A 21,305-nucleotide genomic window follows, 5' to 3' on the forward strand; every position below is an offset into this window, starting at 1 on the left:
CTCGAAAAGCGTTTGAATTTTCCTACAAGGTTACAAACTTTTCCGAGTTGGAACGTTGTTTGGGCACACCATAGTCCCATCGCGATATACATACTGGTATGTACTGGTTCAAGGATGCACGATAGTTTCTTAAGGATTTTTAGTGGAAACGGTATAGTAATTTTCTATACATATTAGAATATTAAAATCATCAAGATATTAATCTTTCTTTTATTTCCATTTATGAAAAAATTTCATTATACGAATTTTATTACACATTTGACATTATACATTTAGCAATTTTCTACTTCGTGAGAACAACGTTAAGTAACTTTTTTCATCACAGATGCTAGAATAATACAAACAGCTAGAAATAAAATATAAATGAAATCGAAAAATGACGAATAATATAAAGAGCTAGTAATAAAATATAAATGAAATCCAAAAGTGGCCATGACAGTTTTCAAAAGTGAATTATAAGGGTGATTCATTCAACTGTTCCGTTTTAACTTTTCTTCATAGCCACATATTGTATACAAAAATATTTCGAATAAAAATTGTTTCGTATAAAGATAAACATACGCCAATTAATTATCTGCTTTTTTTCATTTTTAACGAAATATGAAGGTCGCTTGACAAAATATGAAACACACATATTTATTCACAATTAACAACAGCAATTAACACTAATAACAATATATCTGAATTTGGGAGTATACGTCCTCTCGCTTTGACAGCTCGAGAGAGTCTCTCGTCTCGCTTCTCATTAAACAACTTCGTTGGCCGACTTCTCTCGATCTTTACAATCGGCAGCTTCCGTCGTAACAATATTAAACAACTTTCGTTCGAAGTATGTATATTCTAAATTAATTCGTTCTTGAAATTCGATTTTCAGATCTTTTCCAAGTTCTACCAGCGATGTTGCTTTTCATTCTCTTTGTTCCTCTTCTCTGCATTCTTATCTGAATTGCTCCGTTACTCTCAGTTTTGAAATTGTACAAGTCGAATCGTCGAGCATCGTTTGCTACCCAGTTTAAATCGAATCATCTAATATGCATTTGACAGCTGACAATCCGAGTAGACAATTCCCACTGGATAGTCTTAGATCTTACAAATCCCAAGTGGAATTAATAATGAATCAATTAACACGGCACGTGCAGGGTATTTACTGTAATGTATTACGAGTATTGTGATGCACTCGTATTAATAAATATTAAAATATTAATATCGATATTAAATATTATTTAGTTATATGATGGATGGTAGAGGACATTCGGAGGAATTACTTTTTAATAAGTATAACTAAACGTGCGAAAGTGTTATCTGCAATACGATAAGCTTGAACATCGTATTCCAATGTTAAATTATAATTGTATATAATAATACGTAAATATTTTCATATTTTAAATATTGTCATCTAGATGTACCTAAATATTATTACGCTGAATGATTTTAAGAGGAGTACATTCCGATGATTCTAGTTTTCTTGTAAGTGGGCGTGTATATTATAGGTCATTAACGTCTTTTTAAATGCTTTTTTAAATATTGTCAAGAATAATTGGACTGCGAATTTGATGCAATTAGTAGAAAAATGGGCGACTGTAACTTTAAGGAGGAGAGAAATTGTAAAAGTGCATTACTATAAAGTACTATAAAGTACTATAGTTATTAAACGAAGGAAAAACTTCATAAGTGACTTTTGATTTTTGCAATACACATATACAGACATTTTTTTTTTTATTTTACAGTTTTTATTTTACATAAAGATCTATAGTCCAATTATTATGATATTTTTATTTCACTTATTTATTCACGGCCACGAATTGGACTTGGGTTACACGAATTACAGTATTCGCTCTGTTCATTCATTCGTTTCAATTTATTATTGACAATTATGTTAATATGTACTTTCATGTTATAAATTTTATTTATCACAGACTCCATACTCCTTTTCTACTTTTCTTTTTTGTCTATCAACACTGTATATTACTTATAACGAAATTATTACGACTGGATAATATCCAGGTAAGTAACATTTTCGTATAAGAACTTTGATTGTAAATTTGATTGCTAATGGTATTTCGAAGTTAAAGTGTTACTATTGTCCCCGATTTATCGCAATATGAAAAGTGATTAACTTCTGCAAAGCTTCAAGATAATCCAAAGTAAGTATTCCTTACAGAGCATACTTCTCGGTGTGATGAATTCTTGTGAATAAAATCGTAATTACTATCTGCAACTTGAAGAAAATTGCAATGTTTTAACACTCTATTCTAAAGTTTTGAAGTAGAGGTTTATTCCCGACCAGGTAGTAAACATTCATCTCGCTGACTTAGAGCTTACTAACTGTACTTATCCAAGAAGTATGAAAGTCCGATATATAGTACAATAAAAGTGAACAAAATGGGGTTTTAACAGTTGGTTTAACAGAACGCCTAAATCTTTAATACAAGATTATACATAGTATATCATTTAAACTTACGAAATTAATAAAAGAGTTTTGCGAATGAAAATGATGCTTTTTTGAACATTTCGCAACAATGATACATAGTTTTATAATTGTTAAAATATCCTGTTTTAAACTGTTCGAACACTTTCATGAGCTACCGTACATTAAAATATATAATAACATATTTTATTCGAAGAATTTATTGACAGTATTACTGAAATAAAATTTATTCATAATATTATTCAAAGAATTTGTTCGACATATTATTTATTATTAAAGGAAAGTTGTTCTGTTCTAAAAAGTGACGAATAGTTTTTTTTACCCACTGTACGTCGAGAAAACGAAATAAAAAATTCGAAATCGCCATGATACACATTCAAGTTCGTGACCTCTAGTTAGTGGTTGAAACACGGACCAAACTCGGAATTGCTTTGAAGTTCTCGAGCGATTCGGTGCAGTTGCGCGACTAATTGCGTGTCGGCCGGTATGCACATAGAAATCGAAACCGTAAAAGTTGAATTTAAAGGGCCGTGGTTCTCTGTTTATGTTTGATGCGCTGTCGTGCGATGTACCTTCGCGCAAGGTCGATTCAGAGAAATGGAGCTCATTTGCCTGACCGCGAGCTGTGTGGCGGTAGTCGGCTGGCGCTTCTCGTCCGCTGGTGCAAATAAATTAACAACGTTCACCGGGAACCAGCGGGACGCATCGTTCAAACTTGCGCGCACACGAGCCAACCGTATCTGCTATGCGTTGTTTGACGGCGCGCATCAATCTTACAGAATTTATTGCAACGCGCGTGTGGCACGCCTCCGCAAGACTAACAAGAAGTTACGCCGGATCTGAAAATCAGCTTTTGATAAAGATTATCCACATTCTGCAGTATGACTCGGTAAGGTAAAAACGCCACTTAACACTCGATTTTGATTGTGACTCGATTTTGTTTATGAAACAGTATTGAAAATAATACGGTAAAAAATAGACGGAGCATATGAAATTGAATGTAAAAAGTTCTACTGATATTTTTTATCATTGTTCTTTATAAATTCACTCGTACCGAAACACTGTGTCATGCGACCATTCGGTTGCGAAAACAATTCAAATAAGGTTGTTCGAAGAAATAACACACTGTTCCTTATTGTATACTTAAATTGTTTCGTTGTCCCAATTTATGGGTTTATGTCCTGGCTTGCGGTTCGTAAGAACTTCAGAACTCCAGAACTTCTCCCTTCTTGTCCAGCAACTGTCCAACGCACAGGACATGGGGAAGGAATAGAAGCAAGGAGTGTCGCGTCGCGTTGCTCTCGATGGCTCTTCTGCTCCTTTTCTTTTCCTTACTTTTCTTTTATTCTTTTCTTACGGCACACGAGCCCTACCCCTGTTTCATATTCAATGTCCCTATTATGGAACAGGCATTTCAAATCTGTGTGTTCAAAATAATGTCATTACTTATGAAACCATGGGGATATGGCACAAAAACGATGTTCCCTACGAGGTACATGCTCGTACTTTACTAGTTTACCCATATTATTTTTGATTCGTGCCATTATTTTTTATTCATGTTCCATATTATGTATTTTTACTTTATCGAAGACTATAATGATTTTTTCCAAATTTTTTTACTTTACTTTTGTATTACTTTTAATCCATTCAAACAATTCAAGAAAGGGCGAACTTGTTACGCAACTTTTATTTCTTGCAATTGACACGGGCAATCTCGATGTTGCATAAAGTCTGCAGTATAAAGAGCAGCACGGAGATTCATGAGCCGTAGGTACTGTGCAAACAAATTAAATAAAGCAGCTGTAACAAGAGAGAAATTCGTGACTGTATCTTGCTACATCCGGAAAATGTAACAGGAAAATATCGAAATGGTCGATGTCATTCGATTTTACGACGTCCACGGTCGCGCTTCCTTGTAGTTTTTATTTCATCCGGGGATAATTGTTCCATTTCCAAGGTTCGTACTCGAGCGAAATAAAATAATAACCGTTGTATTTTGCAGTGTGATCTGACACAGTTGTGAACGGAGTTGCGCGAGTTTCGCGAGACGACGGGATCGAACAAAAGGCTTACGTAGCGTGATCCGTTAAAGTTCAGCAATTGAAAAATAAAACCGCGTGGAACGTTTTCGTCGTGATTTTCATGTGTCTTGTCCCGCTGTCCGCATTGCGTCGCGCTGCTTTTACGCCGGCGCCTTGCGCCATCTTGCTCTGCCACCGTTACCGATTCGGCATTCTTCATCCCCCAGCCCCCAACCCCCAACCCCCCTCCTTCTTCCATCAATTTCTCGTGTACTTTGATTTCAGGGAACACCCGCTTTCAAATGTCTCCCTCTCCCAACCCCCGAGCAATTAAAACGTTAGTTAACACGTCGAGTAACTACGAAGCAGCGAAACGTCCCGGATAACCGGATTAATTTATTTAATAAAACTAAAACCGAACGATCTTAATTGTTCCATTCTCTGAATTTTCTCGCACCTCCGGGGTCGGAACGAGAATTTTGTATGAACTGCTGAACACGTATAAACTGTTTCAGTCCAAAACCGAAAAATCGAGTTTCATGGCTCGTAATTGCTTTATTGCTGGTTTGTAGTATGATCTAACTTTTGATCTCTTACAACCAGAATTCTTTGTTACCAAAAATTGCTGCACAATTACAATGATTACCACATTTTCGACTGTAATAACCTCGTAGAGGGAGAAGAAGATTTATATTGATTTAAATGTTTAAATCTCGATGCTACGGGGCCAGAATTTTGTGTCGACTTCAAAGGATGCAACATCTGCTTGCATTTTTTCTGATTTTGATATTTTATAATTAGCATTTTTGGGTAAAAAAACAATTTTTTTTTAATTAATTCCTTAATTGCTGTAATATGTCAAACTCATCTTCTCGACACTTACGCATTATTTTCAACTGATTCAAATTACTAAGGCATAAAGTCATTGCCTCCGCAAATATACAAAATATTGTACTATATATTTTTGATAGAAAATTCGTGCTCTAGCTATAGTTATCGTATTCGTGTAATCATCATTAGCAGTGATATATACCATACTTTTTTAATGATTCGTATTGAATTGTACTTAAAGGACATGTAACGGTTCTTTCGCATTCTAATGCACTACGGTTTGATCTATAAATCGCAATTTAATAGGAATGAGGCACTGTCATGTTGCCGAGGTAGTACTATAGTCCTATCATAGGATTGTGAAGTATACAAAATTCTCTGGTAAGGTATTAAAATTGTTAAATACTTATATCACCTTCTTATCGTAAACAATACAGAATGATAGCGAACTGCTTTCTTGCACGATACCGACTTATTTCGCTCAAAGTATAGTAAATATTAACGTTTATGAAAACATATCAATTAGATAACAGCAACGTGATCGTACATTGTGCCGACGAAACACTAATCCCTTATCGTTTTCTATTTTCATTATAACATTTTTTTTTATCTAGTATTTTATGTCGCATCAACTGTACTTGCGATTATTAGCGACGACTTTTAGTTGGGGATATTAAAGTTTACTGTATAGGCTTGAATCTTTCAGGAATGAGATAACTTGTCTTATTTGCTTGCTGTTATTAAGATTATCGTGGAGGGTTAGTTTCATTTTGTATTTAGCACGGAGTTCTGTATACTTGGAACCATTTAGAAGAATGTATTTTATCGTTATTTGGGAGTTGCAAATATCGCATAGTGGAGGACTAGTTTTTGAGATTAAAAAGGAGTGAGTTAGTTTGGAATGACCTATTCTAATCCTGTTTATCGCTACTTGCTGTTGTCGGTTGAGGTTCGCTGTGATTGAAGATTTCCTCGTGGACTTCTAGAGCGTGCGGTCTTGCAAATCCATTCGTTGATCCAGTGGAATAGGAAACGTTTTTTGAATACTTTTTAAAGATCGGCTGGGGTGGTTTTATGTGCGATTTTTGGCGGTGACAGGGTGGTCGCCTCTTTTGCTGCTCTGTCCGCTTGGTTATTTCCAAAAATACCGACGTGAGATGGTATCCAGGCAAGGATAATTTTTTTCCTTTTTCGGTTGCTTCGTGGTTTATTTCTAAAATATCTAATGTTAGGTCATCCGTTCTTGTTGTATCAGTGACCGATAAAATTGCGTTTTTGCTATCAGAGTGGATGATGTAGTGTTGGTTGGCATCGTTGGTGGCGATCTTAAAGGCTTGCTGGATTGCGATTATTTCGGCAGTTGAGATTGATGTATCCTGAGGTAATTTTTCTTTATTGATGATGCCTTCAGTAACAGTTGCATAGCCTGAACCCGCTTTAGCGACTGCACCATCAGTAAAAATTTGGGTGTATTGTGGGAATTTATTTAGGAATTCTAAGGTGAGTGTTTTAAAGTGTTGTGGGTTTGTGTCTGTTTTGTTGTGGATTTCGAGGTCGATGTTCGTTGAGATGGGATATAATATCCAAGGGGGCAAATTAGCGAATCGGTTCTGAAAGACTTCATTTGGCCGTAGGTTTACATTGAGTTCCGACTCAATGTTTTTGAGTCTTTCGCTAAATGGTACTTGTCTGTTTGCCGGGAAGTTCGGATTACGTTGGTTTCGAAACGTGGTCGTAAAGATGGGTTTTTGGTTGGTTGCTGCTATTTTTTATAAAACCGTGTTTGGTTTTCCTGATTGCCTCTTCACATTCGTCATTCCACCATGGGGCAGGTGTATGGCGAGGTGATGCATTTGGTTTGGTTTTGGGTATTGTGAGATTAGCTGCATTGCGAATTGCATCGAGGAATTTGTTTAATAATTCATTGATTTGGTCGATGTTGTTGTTAGATAGTTCTTCAAGTGAGAGGGTTAGATTGTTTAGTTTGATTTTGTATTCACTCCAGTAAAGTATTTCAGTTTTTCACCTCGGTCTTTTGATTGGTATCGTTCTGTGTTCGTTGGAATTGTATGTAATGCGGATAGGGAAGTGGTCGCTATCATATAGTTCATCGGATACATCCCATTCTGTGATAGGTACTACATTTGCAGAACAGAAGGATAAATCTATGGAGGAGACGGTGTCGCAAGATGGGGAAAGATGTGCCGGTCTATTGTCGTTTAGTAATATTAGGTTATGGTTGTCTATTATTTTTTCGATGATTTTTCCTCGTGCATCAGTTTTGTTGCCCCGCCGTATGCTATGACTGTTGAAGTCTCCGAGGATGGTAAAGGGTTTGGGAATCTTGGAAATAAGATCTAAAAGTTCACTTTCAACGATTTGTTGACTGTTCGGAAGATAGATATTACATATGTATAGTGGAGATGGCAGAAGGGTTGTGACTATTATTGTTTCAATGTTAGAGTTAATATCTATGATTTCACTATGTATTGATTTATTGACGTAATTGAAACCATTCAAATTCCATTGTAAGATTTGTGTTGTCATAATAGTGTTTTCGTGGAGTTAGTAAGTGTCGCTATCTGTTTCAGACATCCAGTGGAGAGTTTGGTCAGATGGAGTATTATACAGGTCCTTGTTCAGTTTTTTAACCAGTCTTTGAGTGGGGGATAAATATTTTTAATCATTTCAATTAGGGCCATTATGTTGGGTGTATATTCTTTCGCTATTGTCATTGAATCGTTTTCTCCGAAGGTGTTTTCTAGGAGACTTTGAAATTGATCGTAGTTTAGAATGAACTTGTTGTCAGGTTTTTCGAAAGCTGGCTTCGCAGGTTGTAGCATATCCCCAATTTTTTCTATGGTTCTAGATAATGATTGGCTTCGCTTGGGTTTTTTGGGGGGTTTTATAATAGGGGAAATTTCCAGTTGTTTTGATGGTTCCACGTTGCGATCTTGATGTAACGGTTTTGAATCATTAGATCTTCTAGTGGTAGAGTTTTCGGTAGATGTGGATAAGGGTCTTTTGGAGGCAGTAGTTTCCAGAATTCGATTTGTGGATGTCAGTACGTCTATTAATGTTACTGGGGAGTTTGGTTCGTTGTTTTTGTCGTTTTTGTCAGGATTGGGGTGCGAAGTGCTAGGGATTGGCATTGTTGTGAACCTAGGGTTTTCGGTGGCAAACTTTGGTTGCTCTTGGAACAAGTTACATTGTTTTGCAACGTGGCCTTCTTCCTTATATAGGAAGCATCCAACCTTCTCGGTGGAACTGAATATACGATAGCTTGTATTATCGTGATTGATTAAAAATCATTCCGGTATTTTTGCAATATCGTTTGAATTAATATATATTTGTCTCCTAAAGCTTAGGACATGGGTGAAACCAGGGTCTTGAATGGCTGCTTTTAGAAAGATAATCTTAGAGCAGAGTTTAATATTCATGTCCTTAAAGAATTTTTCAATGTGCTCATTAATAATACTGGGTGACACATTTGAGAGAATGATTCTTTGGGCTGGGAGATTAGCGGCCTAACGACGGCACTTGATTCCTTGATCGTAATTGATGAATATTTGGACAGGAGACGGTGAACTGTTTGTTTACTGTCTAAGTAAATACACACCCGACCATTTGAGATTCTGGAAATAAATCTTATGGCACTGTTACCAGTCAAAGTTCCGATAGCTCGGGCATAGTGCGTTATGGTGGCTCCGTCAATGCTGTTTACAATGATAGCTGCTTCTTTACTTGGGTACGTGTTGGACATTGTTATGGATGCATAGGATGGTGTAGAATTTGGCATTGTAGGATTATCTTCGGTTTCTTTGTTGTCAGCGTCGAGACTCCTGTACTCAGAGGTCTCTTGCGTTTTATAACCTCTAATCATTTTATCATATGAAGATTCATACTCTGTGCGCACGATGTACCTCTGTAGGTATGTATGTATGTACGTACGTACGTACGTACGTACGGACGGACGGACGGATGGGCGGATGGACGGATGGACGGATGGACGGACGGATGGATGGATGGATGGATGGATGGATGTATATATGTATATATGTATGTATGTGTGGATGTATGTACGCCTTGGAGCAATTCTATTGTTATTGCACGCACACAGTTTCACAGATTTACTTATTTACTGGCACTCGCAATCGTCGACAGAAACACGTCCGCACTGTATGACGGTTCGGAAACAACTCTATAACTTTTTAATACAGCATTTAAAAGCCAAAGTTCGCATAATATTTTTTTCTTATTGTTACTTATAGAATACGCTAAAAGCTTTGTTTGCTTAAATTAGATTAAAGAGTCTCGAGCATGCAAACCAAATAAGTACCTCGAACCATCAGAATGACAGAAAATCTCAAAACACACAGTAAAACGCTTAAGACGTTTACGATAAATGAACAATCAATTTCAGAGCACGGTCGTTGTTGATTCATATATTAATGATTATTAGTTTTATTAATTATATTATGATAATACATTTGAAACTGATCTCTACGAAACACCTGCACGAAATCGATTTGCCAAAGTAAACTTTGTTTTACTTTCGCGATATATTTTCCTCCCAATTTGCTTAAATGTTCCGATGTAAACTGCCCTGTGGCAAACTCGCGTTTGATTGCATTCTATGAAAATGTGAAACGTAATTGGTTCAAGTGCGAGCAAGAGAGATCCTGGCGCACACGGTGCGATCTATAGACATCCTCATTAAAACTTTTGAACGGGTACACGTTGCCAATCTACACTATCGGCGCTCTTCCGACTCCTTTTGGCAAAATGCAGATTCTTCGTTTCGTTGCCACGGCAACCGTCCGAGTTGCGACACGTCTCGCTAAACTTTTGCACGTGACGAAAAACACATTTTGATTCTTGAACACCGTGAAGCGCCGCTCGAAAACATTCCTTTTGAGAGTATTAGCATAATCGTTAACTGATCTTCGCGGTTTTCTCTCACAACTTGCGGCGGCGAGGGAATATTCAGCTCGCGCGGCCTAATTATTTGCTTAAGAGCAGGATTACACCCGGATGTGTCGAAAGTTGTTTTGACAAGCGCGTTTTCACAGAATTTCGGTGGGAAACTCCCGCCAGTGTGAGAAGCGCGAATAGTGAATACGTGGGCTGTTTGCGCTTTGCTTCGTCACGTCGAATCACCGGAGACTGTTCGAACTTCGTTAATCATGGTGAGTCACGATGATATTCGGATACATTGCAAGATAAACAGATATCCTTTTGCGTCTGGAAACGTATTTGAGCTTTTTTCGAATAAATGTTACTCCAATCAAATTGTACTCGTGTATAATTTACGCGATATATTAGTAAAATAAAATTTTATTCGGATAACTTATTCGAATTATTTCTCAAATAACATTTTATTGGTAGAATTTATTTGAAATATTTTACAAATAAAATTTTCATTGAAGAATTTATTCAAATAATGTTGGAAGTCATGCATAAAGACAATTTTCATTATCTTTATTTTTCTGTAATTTAGAAGAATCTCAATCGATTACGTAAAAAAAAGTACTTCAAGAAACTTGGGTCAACGATAGAAAAGTCATTCCGGTTTAAACAAAGCCCGAGTATTATAAAGATGATTATAACGAATATGATAACGTTACTGTCTACGTGTTTAAGGGGGTCGAGATACGAAGAATTGCTGTAGCAACCTTTATCTTCGAATATATATTGTTTTGCTATCTTCTAACTGAGTTACGGAGGAGGCGAAGAATGAGAAACGTGGAGGGGAAAATTAGATACGAAGAAAGTTTATTTAAGACAGATACGAAGCACGTTTCGATACTCCGTGTCAGCCCCCTAAGTGAAGAAGGTAAAAAGCGATACTTAACTGCACGCATGCTATTGTTCTAATTTCGAGTGCAGTGCACTTGAATTGGCATTCCGACAGTTGAAATTGCAGCTTTTATACAGCTGCCGGTATCCTTAATAAAAGTGCCACGTCGTTGTAGTAAATTTTTCTGAGAAAATTCTATCCACTTGTGAAAAACGCCCCTCCTTTTCCACAAATTTTGATTTTCCAAATTTATTTTGTTTTTCGAGTTCATTATGCACTCTTACATCTACTAGTGTCGTTTATGTACGTTTCTATATTTTTTTCGTAGTTTAGAAATGAAAAACGATCAAGTGCGAATTATAATTATTGAACCGCTATAATTGGAAGATAAAGAAAGTCATAAAAAGAAGAATTGAAATTATTATTATTATTAAAATTATTATTGAAAGTAGAAAATCTCCCATTAATTGTTCAAGTTAACGAATGAATTAAGGGATTACGTCAACACTCTTAGTGATTAAAAAAACTAGTACAACTTTAACAATTTTCTTATGCCGATATATCATAGTAAATATGAACAAATTCTGGTTAAAGGTCTTGATTATACATGTTTTAAAAAGAGCTAAAATTTTATGTATTTGGATTTTTGTATCACATGAAAGTACAACGCGACGAAGGAAACCTTTCTTTACGAATAGTACTCTGTAGCCGGAGAGGTTTCTCCTCCAATTTTTTTTTACCTACAACAAAAAACGGAAAAGTTTTCAGTTCTATGCAATGCTATCTCGGGAACCATGTAGAGAAATTCAAAATAGCTCTTTTTTTTTAAATAGTTGACGATAGAATTCAAGTAGTATATTTTTTGTATTTTTTTCATTAATAATTTTCAGGAGCAAATTTTGAAAACTAAAGGATTTTATTTTTCAATTTTTGCATTAATATGTTTGTTGTATTGGTAAAATACATAGAATATTAAATTGATCCTTAGTCTTATTTCTTTGCATCCTGTATATCTACGGATTTAAAGGCTCGCAGATGTGTGTCAACACAGAATGAACGTCGTGCATCTAAAACCGAATCCTGAACGCATAATGCGATAAAAGGTGCTAAAACTACAAGCAGAGCCGCCAAAGTGTTGCTCGGAGAAGTTGTTGTTCTACGTTTGTACGATTTATTGTATGGTTTTTAAAACCGGGTTTTCACCAACGGTTTATCTAAGATTAGTTATTTTCTAACTACGCGATTGTTTCGTTGTTTTTAATATGCCAAATTTTTGGCACCATTTGCTGGAACATCCATATTGTTTAAATTGGCAATATCAGTAAGAACATTTGTTAACCAGACCTGGATTAAAATATTTAACCTCTTAGCTGCGAAGGATGTGTATACACGTCATAAGGATATGTTACATTTCACAACAAAAATATTTCTATATTTTAGATTAAAATGCTTGTGCAGCATATTCATAAATTTTGCACAGTTTAGAATAATTCTAGAACAACTTGTCAAGAGAAATTGCACCTAATGTGATCAATAAAATACATATAAAATTGATCTCAAAAATTGATCGACGCAGCTAAGTGGTTAAGAAAGTATTGGAAATATTTAATGAAATATTCATGTTTGCATGAAATGATGGATTTTTTTGTTGTAAATTTTGCAACTTTATTGGAGATCTCAAACGATATTTTGAGCTACCTTTTTTTATCGATCCGAATTCGTATCGTCAGGATGGAAACTCCCGATATGTACTATACATACAGTATATACAGGGTATCCCGAAAATGTATAACAATCTAGAAATGGGGAATACCATTTATCATTCCAAAGAACTTTTTCCTTTAGAACAATTTTCTCCGAGCCGTCGTTAGTGAGTTATTAATGAAAAATATTGACTAATGAAAAACAAGCTCCGCTGGCGCGTAGCGATCGAGGCAATGAGCGAACAAAGACCACTTTCGCTCATTGGCTTAGCCTCTTTGCGCCAGCAGAGCTCGTTTCTTATTGGACAATGTTTCTCGGTAATAACTCATTAACGATACCTCGGAGAAAATTTTTCTAAAGGAAAAAGTTGCTTCAAATAATCTCAAGTATTTCCCATATCCGGATTGTTAAACATTTTTTAGACACTCTCTGTAAATAAGTGATTCAATAAGAAACGAACAGTTTTCCATGATTTTCAAGCAAATATTATTTAAAAAATCATAAGTTTTTGTTTAAATGAAAATATCCGCTACTACCGCCACCTAAAATAATTTGAACTCTTTTCGCATTAAAAAACCCATTATAAATGAAGATGTGTATGTTAAATTTATGGTTTAGTAATTACTTTACCTTGCCTCATAAAAACAACAATATTGCATTTGTTGAAGTCATTGCTCGATTTTTCTGACAAAATCTTCCTGAATAAATAGATTAGTATAATGATTAATAATTGTAAAGTGAAAGATTTGAAATCCGTCTTTCGGGTAAGTCTGATAGATCCGGAGTTAAGAAATTGAGGAAGTAAAATTTAATTCACTGAAGGATCAATTTGATCTGTGAAAGCTTGAATTTGTTTTGTAAAAAAGGCAAAAATATGATTTCTGAAGGGTTGAATTTTAAGTACAATACCTGTATATTCATACCTTTATTAATTCGTTATCTCTGTAATTAGCGAATTGGAAAGATAATGAAAACAAGTCTCGAAGCCGTAGTATTTTTCGACCTGGTCAAGGTGAACGCGCAATCCTTTGAGGAAAGGTCACTCGATCCGATATTCGCGCGAGCTTAGATTCTGTGAACGCAAGATCGACAAGTTCACAGGGGGTCCGGTAGGTTATCGAGCGAGAAAACAGAAGGCAGTAGGAGTTCAGGAGGATTCAGTAGGACGAGCCACGCATGGCAGCGGGGCGATGGTAGTCTCTGCGAGTCGAAGAGCGCGGAAGAGCGGCAAGCAGCCTATGCGACAGAAGAACCACACGGTGGCAAATGGGTCACGTTTTGCGATGAAATGCTCCTCTGGCGAAACGTGACCGGAAGAGCTAGAGACCCCACCCACACCCTGCGGCTGCTGCCAGCCAAAAGAATCGAATACTGGACGTATATCTGTACGGTTGGTCGAATAAGGGAGAACTGCCATGAATGGGCGTTGGAAAAAATGGTTGTATCGATGTATCGAAATCTTCGTTTTTGTTTTCATCGATTTTGTACGTTCTCTCGCATGTCATATGGTTGTTCTTCCTGTACATTTGTATTGCACTTGTGTATCGTTTACGTGTTTCTAAATAAAATTTTAACAACGGGATAGCTTTTTTAGGCAAGATAATAACATTAAACGACCTATCTAATTATAGTTCGAAATATTTAACTTCTTCAGGCATACTGCCACGTATATGTACGTCTAGTTTTTTAAATTACGATTATTCTAAGTGTAAAAAAGATGAGGTGATCAGTTAAAAAACTATATATTACAAAATCCCTAAGCAATACGGAAAAAAACCTCATCGAATGAAATGAATTGGATGATAAATAAAAAAGAAACATCTAAATTGATTGTTCTCTACTACAAAAATTCATATCTGAAGAGGTTAAATAACAATAATATATAATAATCATAATTTACAAAAAATTTTTTCGCGTCTCTGCAGTAACACATATTTGCAGTAGTTTTCAAATAATTAGGAAGGCAGTCTTCATGATCAACACAAATACGCGTGAAAATGAAATTACGTCCGACGTGTAGGATGGCGTAATTTTTTAATGAACTGCTACTTCGACAGTATCTTGCAGTTTTAAATGAAATGATCTGCCAGAGCAAAGCCAGTGATTGAGATTAAAGTTCACGGTTTTCCGTTGTCGCGTTGATTCACGTGTTTTGCATATTTGGGTCACTGTGTAGGAAACCAATTACATACGGGGCAGCAGGAACACTTCAGAAGGTAGATTCGAAAATGAAATTACACACAAGGTTCGGATTGCAGTAAAGCAACGAGAATTTGGCTGCCTCTGAAATTGCTGAAATAATTTTCGTACCGTGGCCGATTCTATTGAAATTAGAGTAATTTCAATTTTAAGCCCTCTTATTGTCTTCTATTGCCTGTGCGATTAACCACTTCACGCTCGGGTTATTTTCGCAAAAATGTAACTAAAAACATCAGGTTTTTTTATTCTATATTTCAAATGTACATATTATATACAAATCAAAATAATTATTAAATAAAAAATAATTATACTAAATATAACTAATATAAATTATAATAAGAAAAAACATCGTAAAAAATTAATTGCTTGCTTTATTATGATTTTCAAAACATGGCTCCAAACATAAACCGACTCCACAATTTTCACACCAATATCGACTTTCCCTCCGGACGCGTTTCCCTGTATTGTCTCGTTTGGAATAGCAGATTACACATCTTTTTGTTGGCCTGGTTTTATTTTCAGTTTCAGGAATTGATTTTATAAAATGATGTTCTGTCAATTGCATTGAGTTTGGAGTCTTACTAGGGCGTCCATCTTTTGAAGAAAAATGCGGTGAAAAGATCTGAATTATCTAAATTAAATTCCATCTTCACTGTCACTTTCCATTATAATCCTTCAAAATCAAACATTTTCTCAATATACATACACGCACATAAATAAAAGATGGTACAAAAATAGAATAAAAAATGTATTCTTTAGAAATTTTGAAAGGAGTAAAAATGCTAGACGTAAATACTTACAAAAGGTTTTGCAATGTTTTACAATAATATATAACAAAGAAAACAATATCCAAGAGTTCGAACAAATATTCAACAACGTCTGGTCAGTGTGGATCGTTCATATCTTATACAAACTACGAAGAATTCAAACAGGCGAGCAGCGCTCGGGTTGATGCGTTTGGGCACGTGTGACGTGCGCGAGCACTGCTCGTTCAAAATCATCAAGTGGTTAATTTATTAGACAATAGAGGCAGAATAAAAGTGAATAGTAAATTCCGAGATATCCAAAAGTGGTAATAAAAATGATAAGCTTAAATATTACCTACAATATGTTTTTGCTATACTTTTGCTGTGTCACGCAGTGTAGTTATTGTTGAGGACTCGTCAGATGTATGCTCGAGCTCCTCTGAATATTGCACTTGGTGTCTACTAAACTCGAAGGACCACCCACTGATGTGGGACTAAATGATTGATCTTATTTTTAACGCGCGACCTAACCGTTACGCGTATCTCTCTATCTCTTCTGCACTGTACTGTTTGACTCTCTGTGCTATTCTATCTACTGTCTGTTCTGATCTATACTATCTGAAGTTCTGTACTGTTCTACTGTCTATCTGTATCTATACTGTACTATACTGTTTGCTATTTGGATCTATACTGTATGATGTTTGAATCTATTCTCTGAAGTTCTGTACTGTTCTGTGTTTGAATCTATTCTGTCTGAAGTTCTAATCTATTCTGATTTTCGCGACTTCTGCCTCAACCCCTCTTTTGGGCCTTAAGCGCCCCTCCCTTTTCCGGAGTCGAGGAAAACCTAGCCATCCCTTCCAATGTGCCCGAAACACGTTGTCTGTGGTGGGATGACTGGGCGGGCCGCTTGCACTCGCGGGTGGACGATTGTTTTGGCAACGCGTGGAAATTCCAGCTGGCCAGAATCGCTGATGCCGATACCTGGCGGCTGATTCCCTTTTTCCTTAGTCTTGGGACTTTATGGCAGGGCTTCTTGAACCTGTGAGACTAAATAATGGCATTACCTTCATCATCCTGAAATCTATTTGATTTTATGTGACACATGCTGGCTGCGGACCGGTCCGCTAAAGAGACTGCAATAACCCTAAACGAACTGCTGAAAAACTCACAGATGGTCGGCCATACCATAAAGTAATTTCTAAAACTCTCGCCTTAACAGTTATATTTACTTAAAAATTCTTGCACTCTTATTTACCTGAGAGAAAAGATTTTCAATGATATTTCATTCTTTGTATGGTATATAGTTACTGTTTGATTTACATATTGCACAAAAGAAAGATGTTTTTAAAAGAATGCGCTATAGTACATTGTTTTTAAGCTTATTATATGAATGTCATATGAAAATGCAAGATATAGTAATCGAAACATTGTAGAAGCAATAAATGTTATAAACAAAGACAACGAATGAACAACTTTTACACGTTCAAAGCTGTAACTTTAAAAGCCAAGAAACATTTAAACCGTAAATCAGTGTTACCTTCTCAGAAAATAATCTTGTAGAAGATAGATAGTAATATCAAAAGTTAACCTTGAACTTGATAACTCCTAGTAAGTCTAAGTATTGATGAAGTGGTTGAAATTATTAACGGTAACAACAATTTATTGATAATAACAACAATGAAGAAGCGAACAAGCGATAATACGGTAAACGATAATCGTACAACGAAGTACTTAACCCTTTCACTACGAGCGTCGCCATGTAATTTTGTTGGAGCAATCGGGCAAGAATCACGTTCCAGTCTCGTTCAAGCTGTCAGTGGCTAATATTATATTGTAATATTATAGTGTATTCCTATAATACGATGTAATAGTTGTTATGTAGCTCTTAAAAGAGTGTACATACAAGTCAATCACAAAGTGGCGTTGAAAAACGTTAATCCGAATATCGAAGACTACTGACGAGCAAAGTGTACACTTCGCGGCGCGGTGACCCGTACAGGGGCGTCACTCCGGCGGCGCGGACTGCCGTAAGGAAAGGGTTAAATGTGGTTAAACTTAGCGTAAATGAACAGAGATACGTAAGGTAAATGTGCTACTATGTACTCACTATGAAAATGAGAAATGTTCTGACGTGTTACGACATACATCCGACAACGATGTGGAAAATTCTACCTTAAGATTTTCCAGAACACAAGTAACAGTAAGAAACGGTATGTCAAAAAAAACGTAGCATTGTGGTATTTTACCGCTTTTCTTGTACATTAGGCTAATCCATTGTGGCTTGCAGCATTGATACAAGCGCCATGGTAAATTTCACGATCTGTAGCAAAAATGTAATTGAAACACACACGCGCGCGCACGCGCGCGCGCACACACACACACACACACACACACACACACACTGGTTGGTAGCCTTGGTATTGAAAATTGAAATCGGTCACTCATTACATCGTTAAAGTGTTTCAAACAATAAGAACGGAATAGACAACTACTACATATGATTGCGGCTACCTTCGTTTTCGAATGAAAATGGCTCAAACACCGTAGAAAAGAATGTTTATAAAAAAATCTATTTAAAACGAAGAGGTGTTTTACGTCTTATTAATAGTTTTCTTTTTCATATGACGAATTTGATTCCAGCTGAATTTCATCTTTTCAAATCAAACCATACACATTATTATTAGTATTACAAACGTGCAGGGGTAGAACATTCTCTATGTATCGACAGAAGTAATTGAGAATACATACGTCCATATATCCAAATAGCGAAAATTTATAGATATTTCCAGCAGTCAGGTATTCAGCCTTTTGCCCATTTATCATACAAATTAACAAACTTCTTCCACCTTTGCCTATCACGTCCGGCCAATCGATGCTGTAGAATGCATCGCACACATTCTGCGTCTAAACATAGCATAACATGTTGCTGTTAGTACTCAATTAACAATGCATTTATTATACGAGCAAAATGATACAGTGTGAATAAATTCGTGTATAAAATTAATGGCTGTGGTTGCATCTGAAAGTCTTTTGGAAAATCATGCAGCTTACATGTTGCTGCTCAATGGATTGAAATCAAATTATTCTATAACTATAAAGTAATCCTAAAAGCATACAAATTGTTGGTGTTTTACATGATGAATACTAACCTCATTAACCAGTTGTTCACCAATATACGAATACACGTACAAATAAGCAAACAAGTCCAGGGAGAATAGAAGAAAATTAATGCTAATGACCGGGTTTATTCGAATCGCCTGTTAAAGGTAAGTAATATTTTCATAGATTAGAATTACATTTTTTTATTTCACACTATGATGTTACATTTACTTTAGTAATCATAAAGGGCATAGCCGATTAAGATGGTCAAGACTGCCCTTAGAGGTTTTTCAATGAGTCATATACCGTGTATAGCTGACCAATAAAAACTCATCTGTGCAAAATTTTAACCCTGTAACTTGTCCGCGAGGGTAGTTACAGGGTAAATTAGATTTTGCGGTCTTCCGGCATTTTTCCACTGTTTAAATCGTAGCCGTTAGCGGAGAGTTTTTCCCTAACGTGATTTCGATGTCTATTGTGCCGCGTGACCCCCAGGCGGTGTCTTTCAAAGGAAGGCCGCGAGTTAAGAATAGCAGGTAGAAAAACAATGCTGATACGCTCGATTTCGGTTATAATTCGCGAAGTGTGCACCGTTGAAAGTCAAATCCGGTAGACACGTTAAAATATTTCGAATACAAGCGGTGACTTTACACCGCCGAGAGAGAGCAACGATATTAGAACAAACGAGATAGATATACGCGACAGTCAGCGTCGCGTGTCAGCTAATCAGGATAGCACGACATTAGCGCAGCTGACTCCGCACATTCACGTTTGAATAGTTCACAGAGAAGGTTGGAAACGTAATCGAGAGAAACGACAGGGTTGCATCTAGCAGACGGAGTCTCGTTGCAAACCATACTGGTCTTGTTCTCCGACGTACTTCCACTATCTTGAGAGCAAATTTGAGCGGAGCGTACTGCGACCAAACTCCGAACAAGTCAGCCTCTCGATAGAGAAATCTCTGGAAAGAATAGTCACATTGAAGGATTGAGAGCCAGCGTTGTCCTGAGGGATCCAGTTGATACCAGGATACGAGCCAGACAGACTCTAAACCGACCACAAGGACGAATTGAACGTACGTGGACGCAGATTGGTACAGGAACCCCTGGTCTCTGATCGCCCGTACGAGTTTCCCCGATTTTCGACAGTATTGCCAAACGGAGAAATTGGAGAAGTTGCTGTGGAGCTGTACGTAACGTGAATCGGATCTTTGTTTTAATCTGACTCCTACGCACGTACGGTAGGTTTACCTTGCCTGTCGACGGTAAAAAACGTTCCCAAGTGAACTACGCCGCCGACGCAGCTTGGTCCCATCTTTCTTATGGACCGCGCCGCCATACACAGAGAAGAGAGGCAACAAGCGGTGAGATTGGTGAAGTCTTAAGGCCGTACCAATTGCTAAGTCGACCTAAGTACGCTTGTGCAGAGTACGTTGGCGGATACCATCGAGTCCAATACAACCCCTTCGACCTCCTCACAATCTTTACCGGTAAGAAGAATAACGTGAGCTTGGAAGAAGGGCGGCTGGCGCACGCCGAAAAAGGGACAATCAGATCGGCCTCACCCCCGGTGAGCATTGGTGGAGCGCTACAACCTCCACTAAATCGCGCTCCGGCTTCGAGCAGCAAATACTCCTGCAGCCGAAGCGGATTGTACCTTGGTTTGAAACTGCACGCCTCAGTCGTGCCTAGTTAATCAAGGTTCGAATCCACGTGTCTGCCATCGGCGTATTCCTTCTAACGGGAATTGCCGATTTTCCATACAGTCCGCTAACTCTGCGCGACGCAAAGAGGTAGAGCGTTTCCCCCTCCAAACGCACGAGCATCGTTGCGAGGAGCGAGAGGAAACGCAGAAACGAATACGTGTGATATTAACACTAATTTAATTATTCGTGCTTTATTTTCCTAGGCATCCAAGGAAGTAGAACAACAAAAAAGGGAAGTTGTCGATGAAAAAGTCTGAGCAGCACAGGAAAGGAGCCGGACTAGGACGAGCCCTTTTGATCAAGGACGCCTAGTACTACCGACTGCACCAACTAACGACGAGCCCTTTGGTTCCAAGACCTATACGCCTAGACCTTCGCCGAGTCAGTTTTCTGCCCCCAGGAGTACCGCATTGTATTTTCGGTGGAAAATAATAAAAGGCTAGTCCTTTTCAGGACTCGCGAAAGATATTTAAATAGTGTAAAGAATCAATTCTCCTTGCTCTAATCCACGTCCCTCATATCCGGACCGACATAAAAAAGAGCGGTGGTTTTCCCAACAAGACCACACCGCTTTTTAAACATCCACCTTTAGCGGCTTTCTAAAATTTTCAAAAAAATATGGCTTATTTTGGACATTAAGCCGCATGTTATAGAACTTTTTCAGATTTTTCAGTTGCAAGCTGTGATTATCAAAAATGAAAAACCCCCAAAAGATCGGAAAATTGAAGATTTCTCGAAAACTTAAATAGCCAAAACTTTTACATTAATT

The 21,305-nt window shown here is 37.1% G+C and overlaps 2 protein-coding genes across 5 annotated transcripts in view; one reads left to right on the plus strand and one right to left on the minus strand.

Moving 5' to 3' along the window:
- The window catches only part of Nca (neurocalcin homolog), a 363,134-nt gene that overhangs the window by 112,724 nt on the left and 229,105 nt on the right, over positions 1-21,305 (plus strand). The window lies entirely within an intron of this gene.
- LOC144473072 (odorant receptor 2a-like) overlaps positions 15,355-21,305 on the minus strand; it is an 8,631-nt gene continuing 2,680 nt past the window's right edge. For 2 of the 4 annotated variants that reach the window (XM_078186634.1, XM_078186633.1), the window contains exons 5-7: positions 18,882-18,989; positions 18,481-18,636; positions 15,355-18,052 (exon numbers count right to left, since the gene is read on the minus strand). In XM_078186634.1, coding sequence (XP_078042760.1) covers positions 17,999-18,052; positions 18,481-18,636; positions 18,882-18,989 — 318 coding nt within the window. In that variant the 3' untranslated portion in view covers positions 15,355-17,998. The remainder of the gene's footprint in view (positions 18,053-18,480; positions 18,637-18,881; positions 18,990-21,305) is intronic. The other 2 variants (XR_013494493.1, XR_013494494.1) reach the window with 2 other exon arrangements.

This window comes from Augochlora pura, chromosome 7 (genome assembly GCF_028453695.1).
Source record: "Augochlora pura isolate Apur16 chromosome 7, APUR_v2.2.1, whole genome shotgun sequence".
Lineage (NCBI taxonomy): Eukaryota > Metazoa > Arthropoda > Insecta > Hymenoptera > Halictidae > Augochlora > Augochlora pura.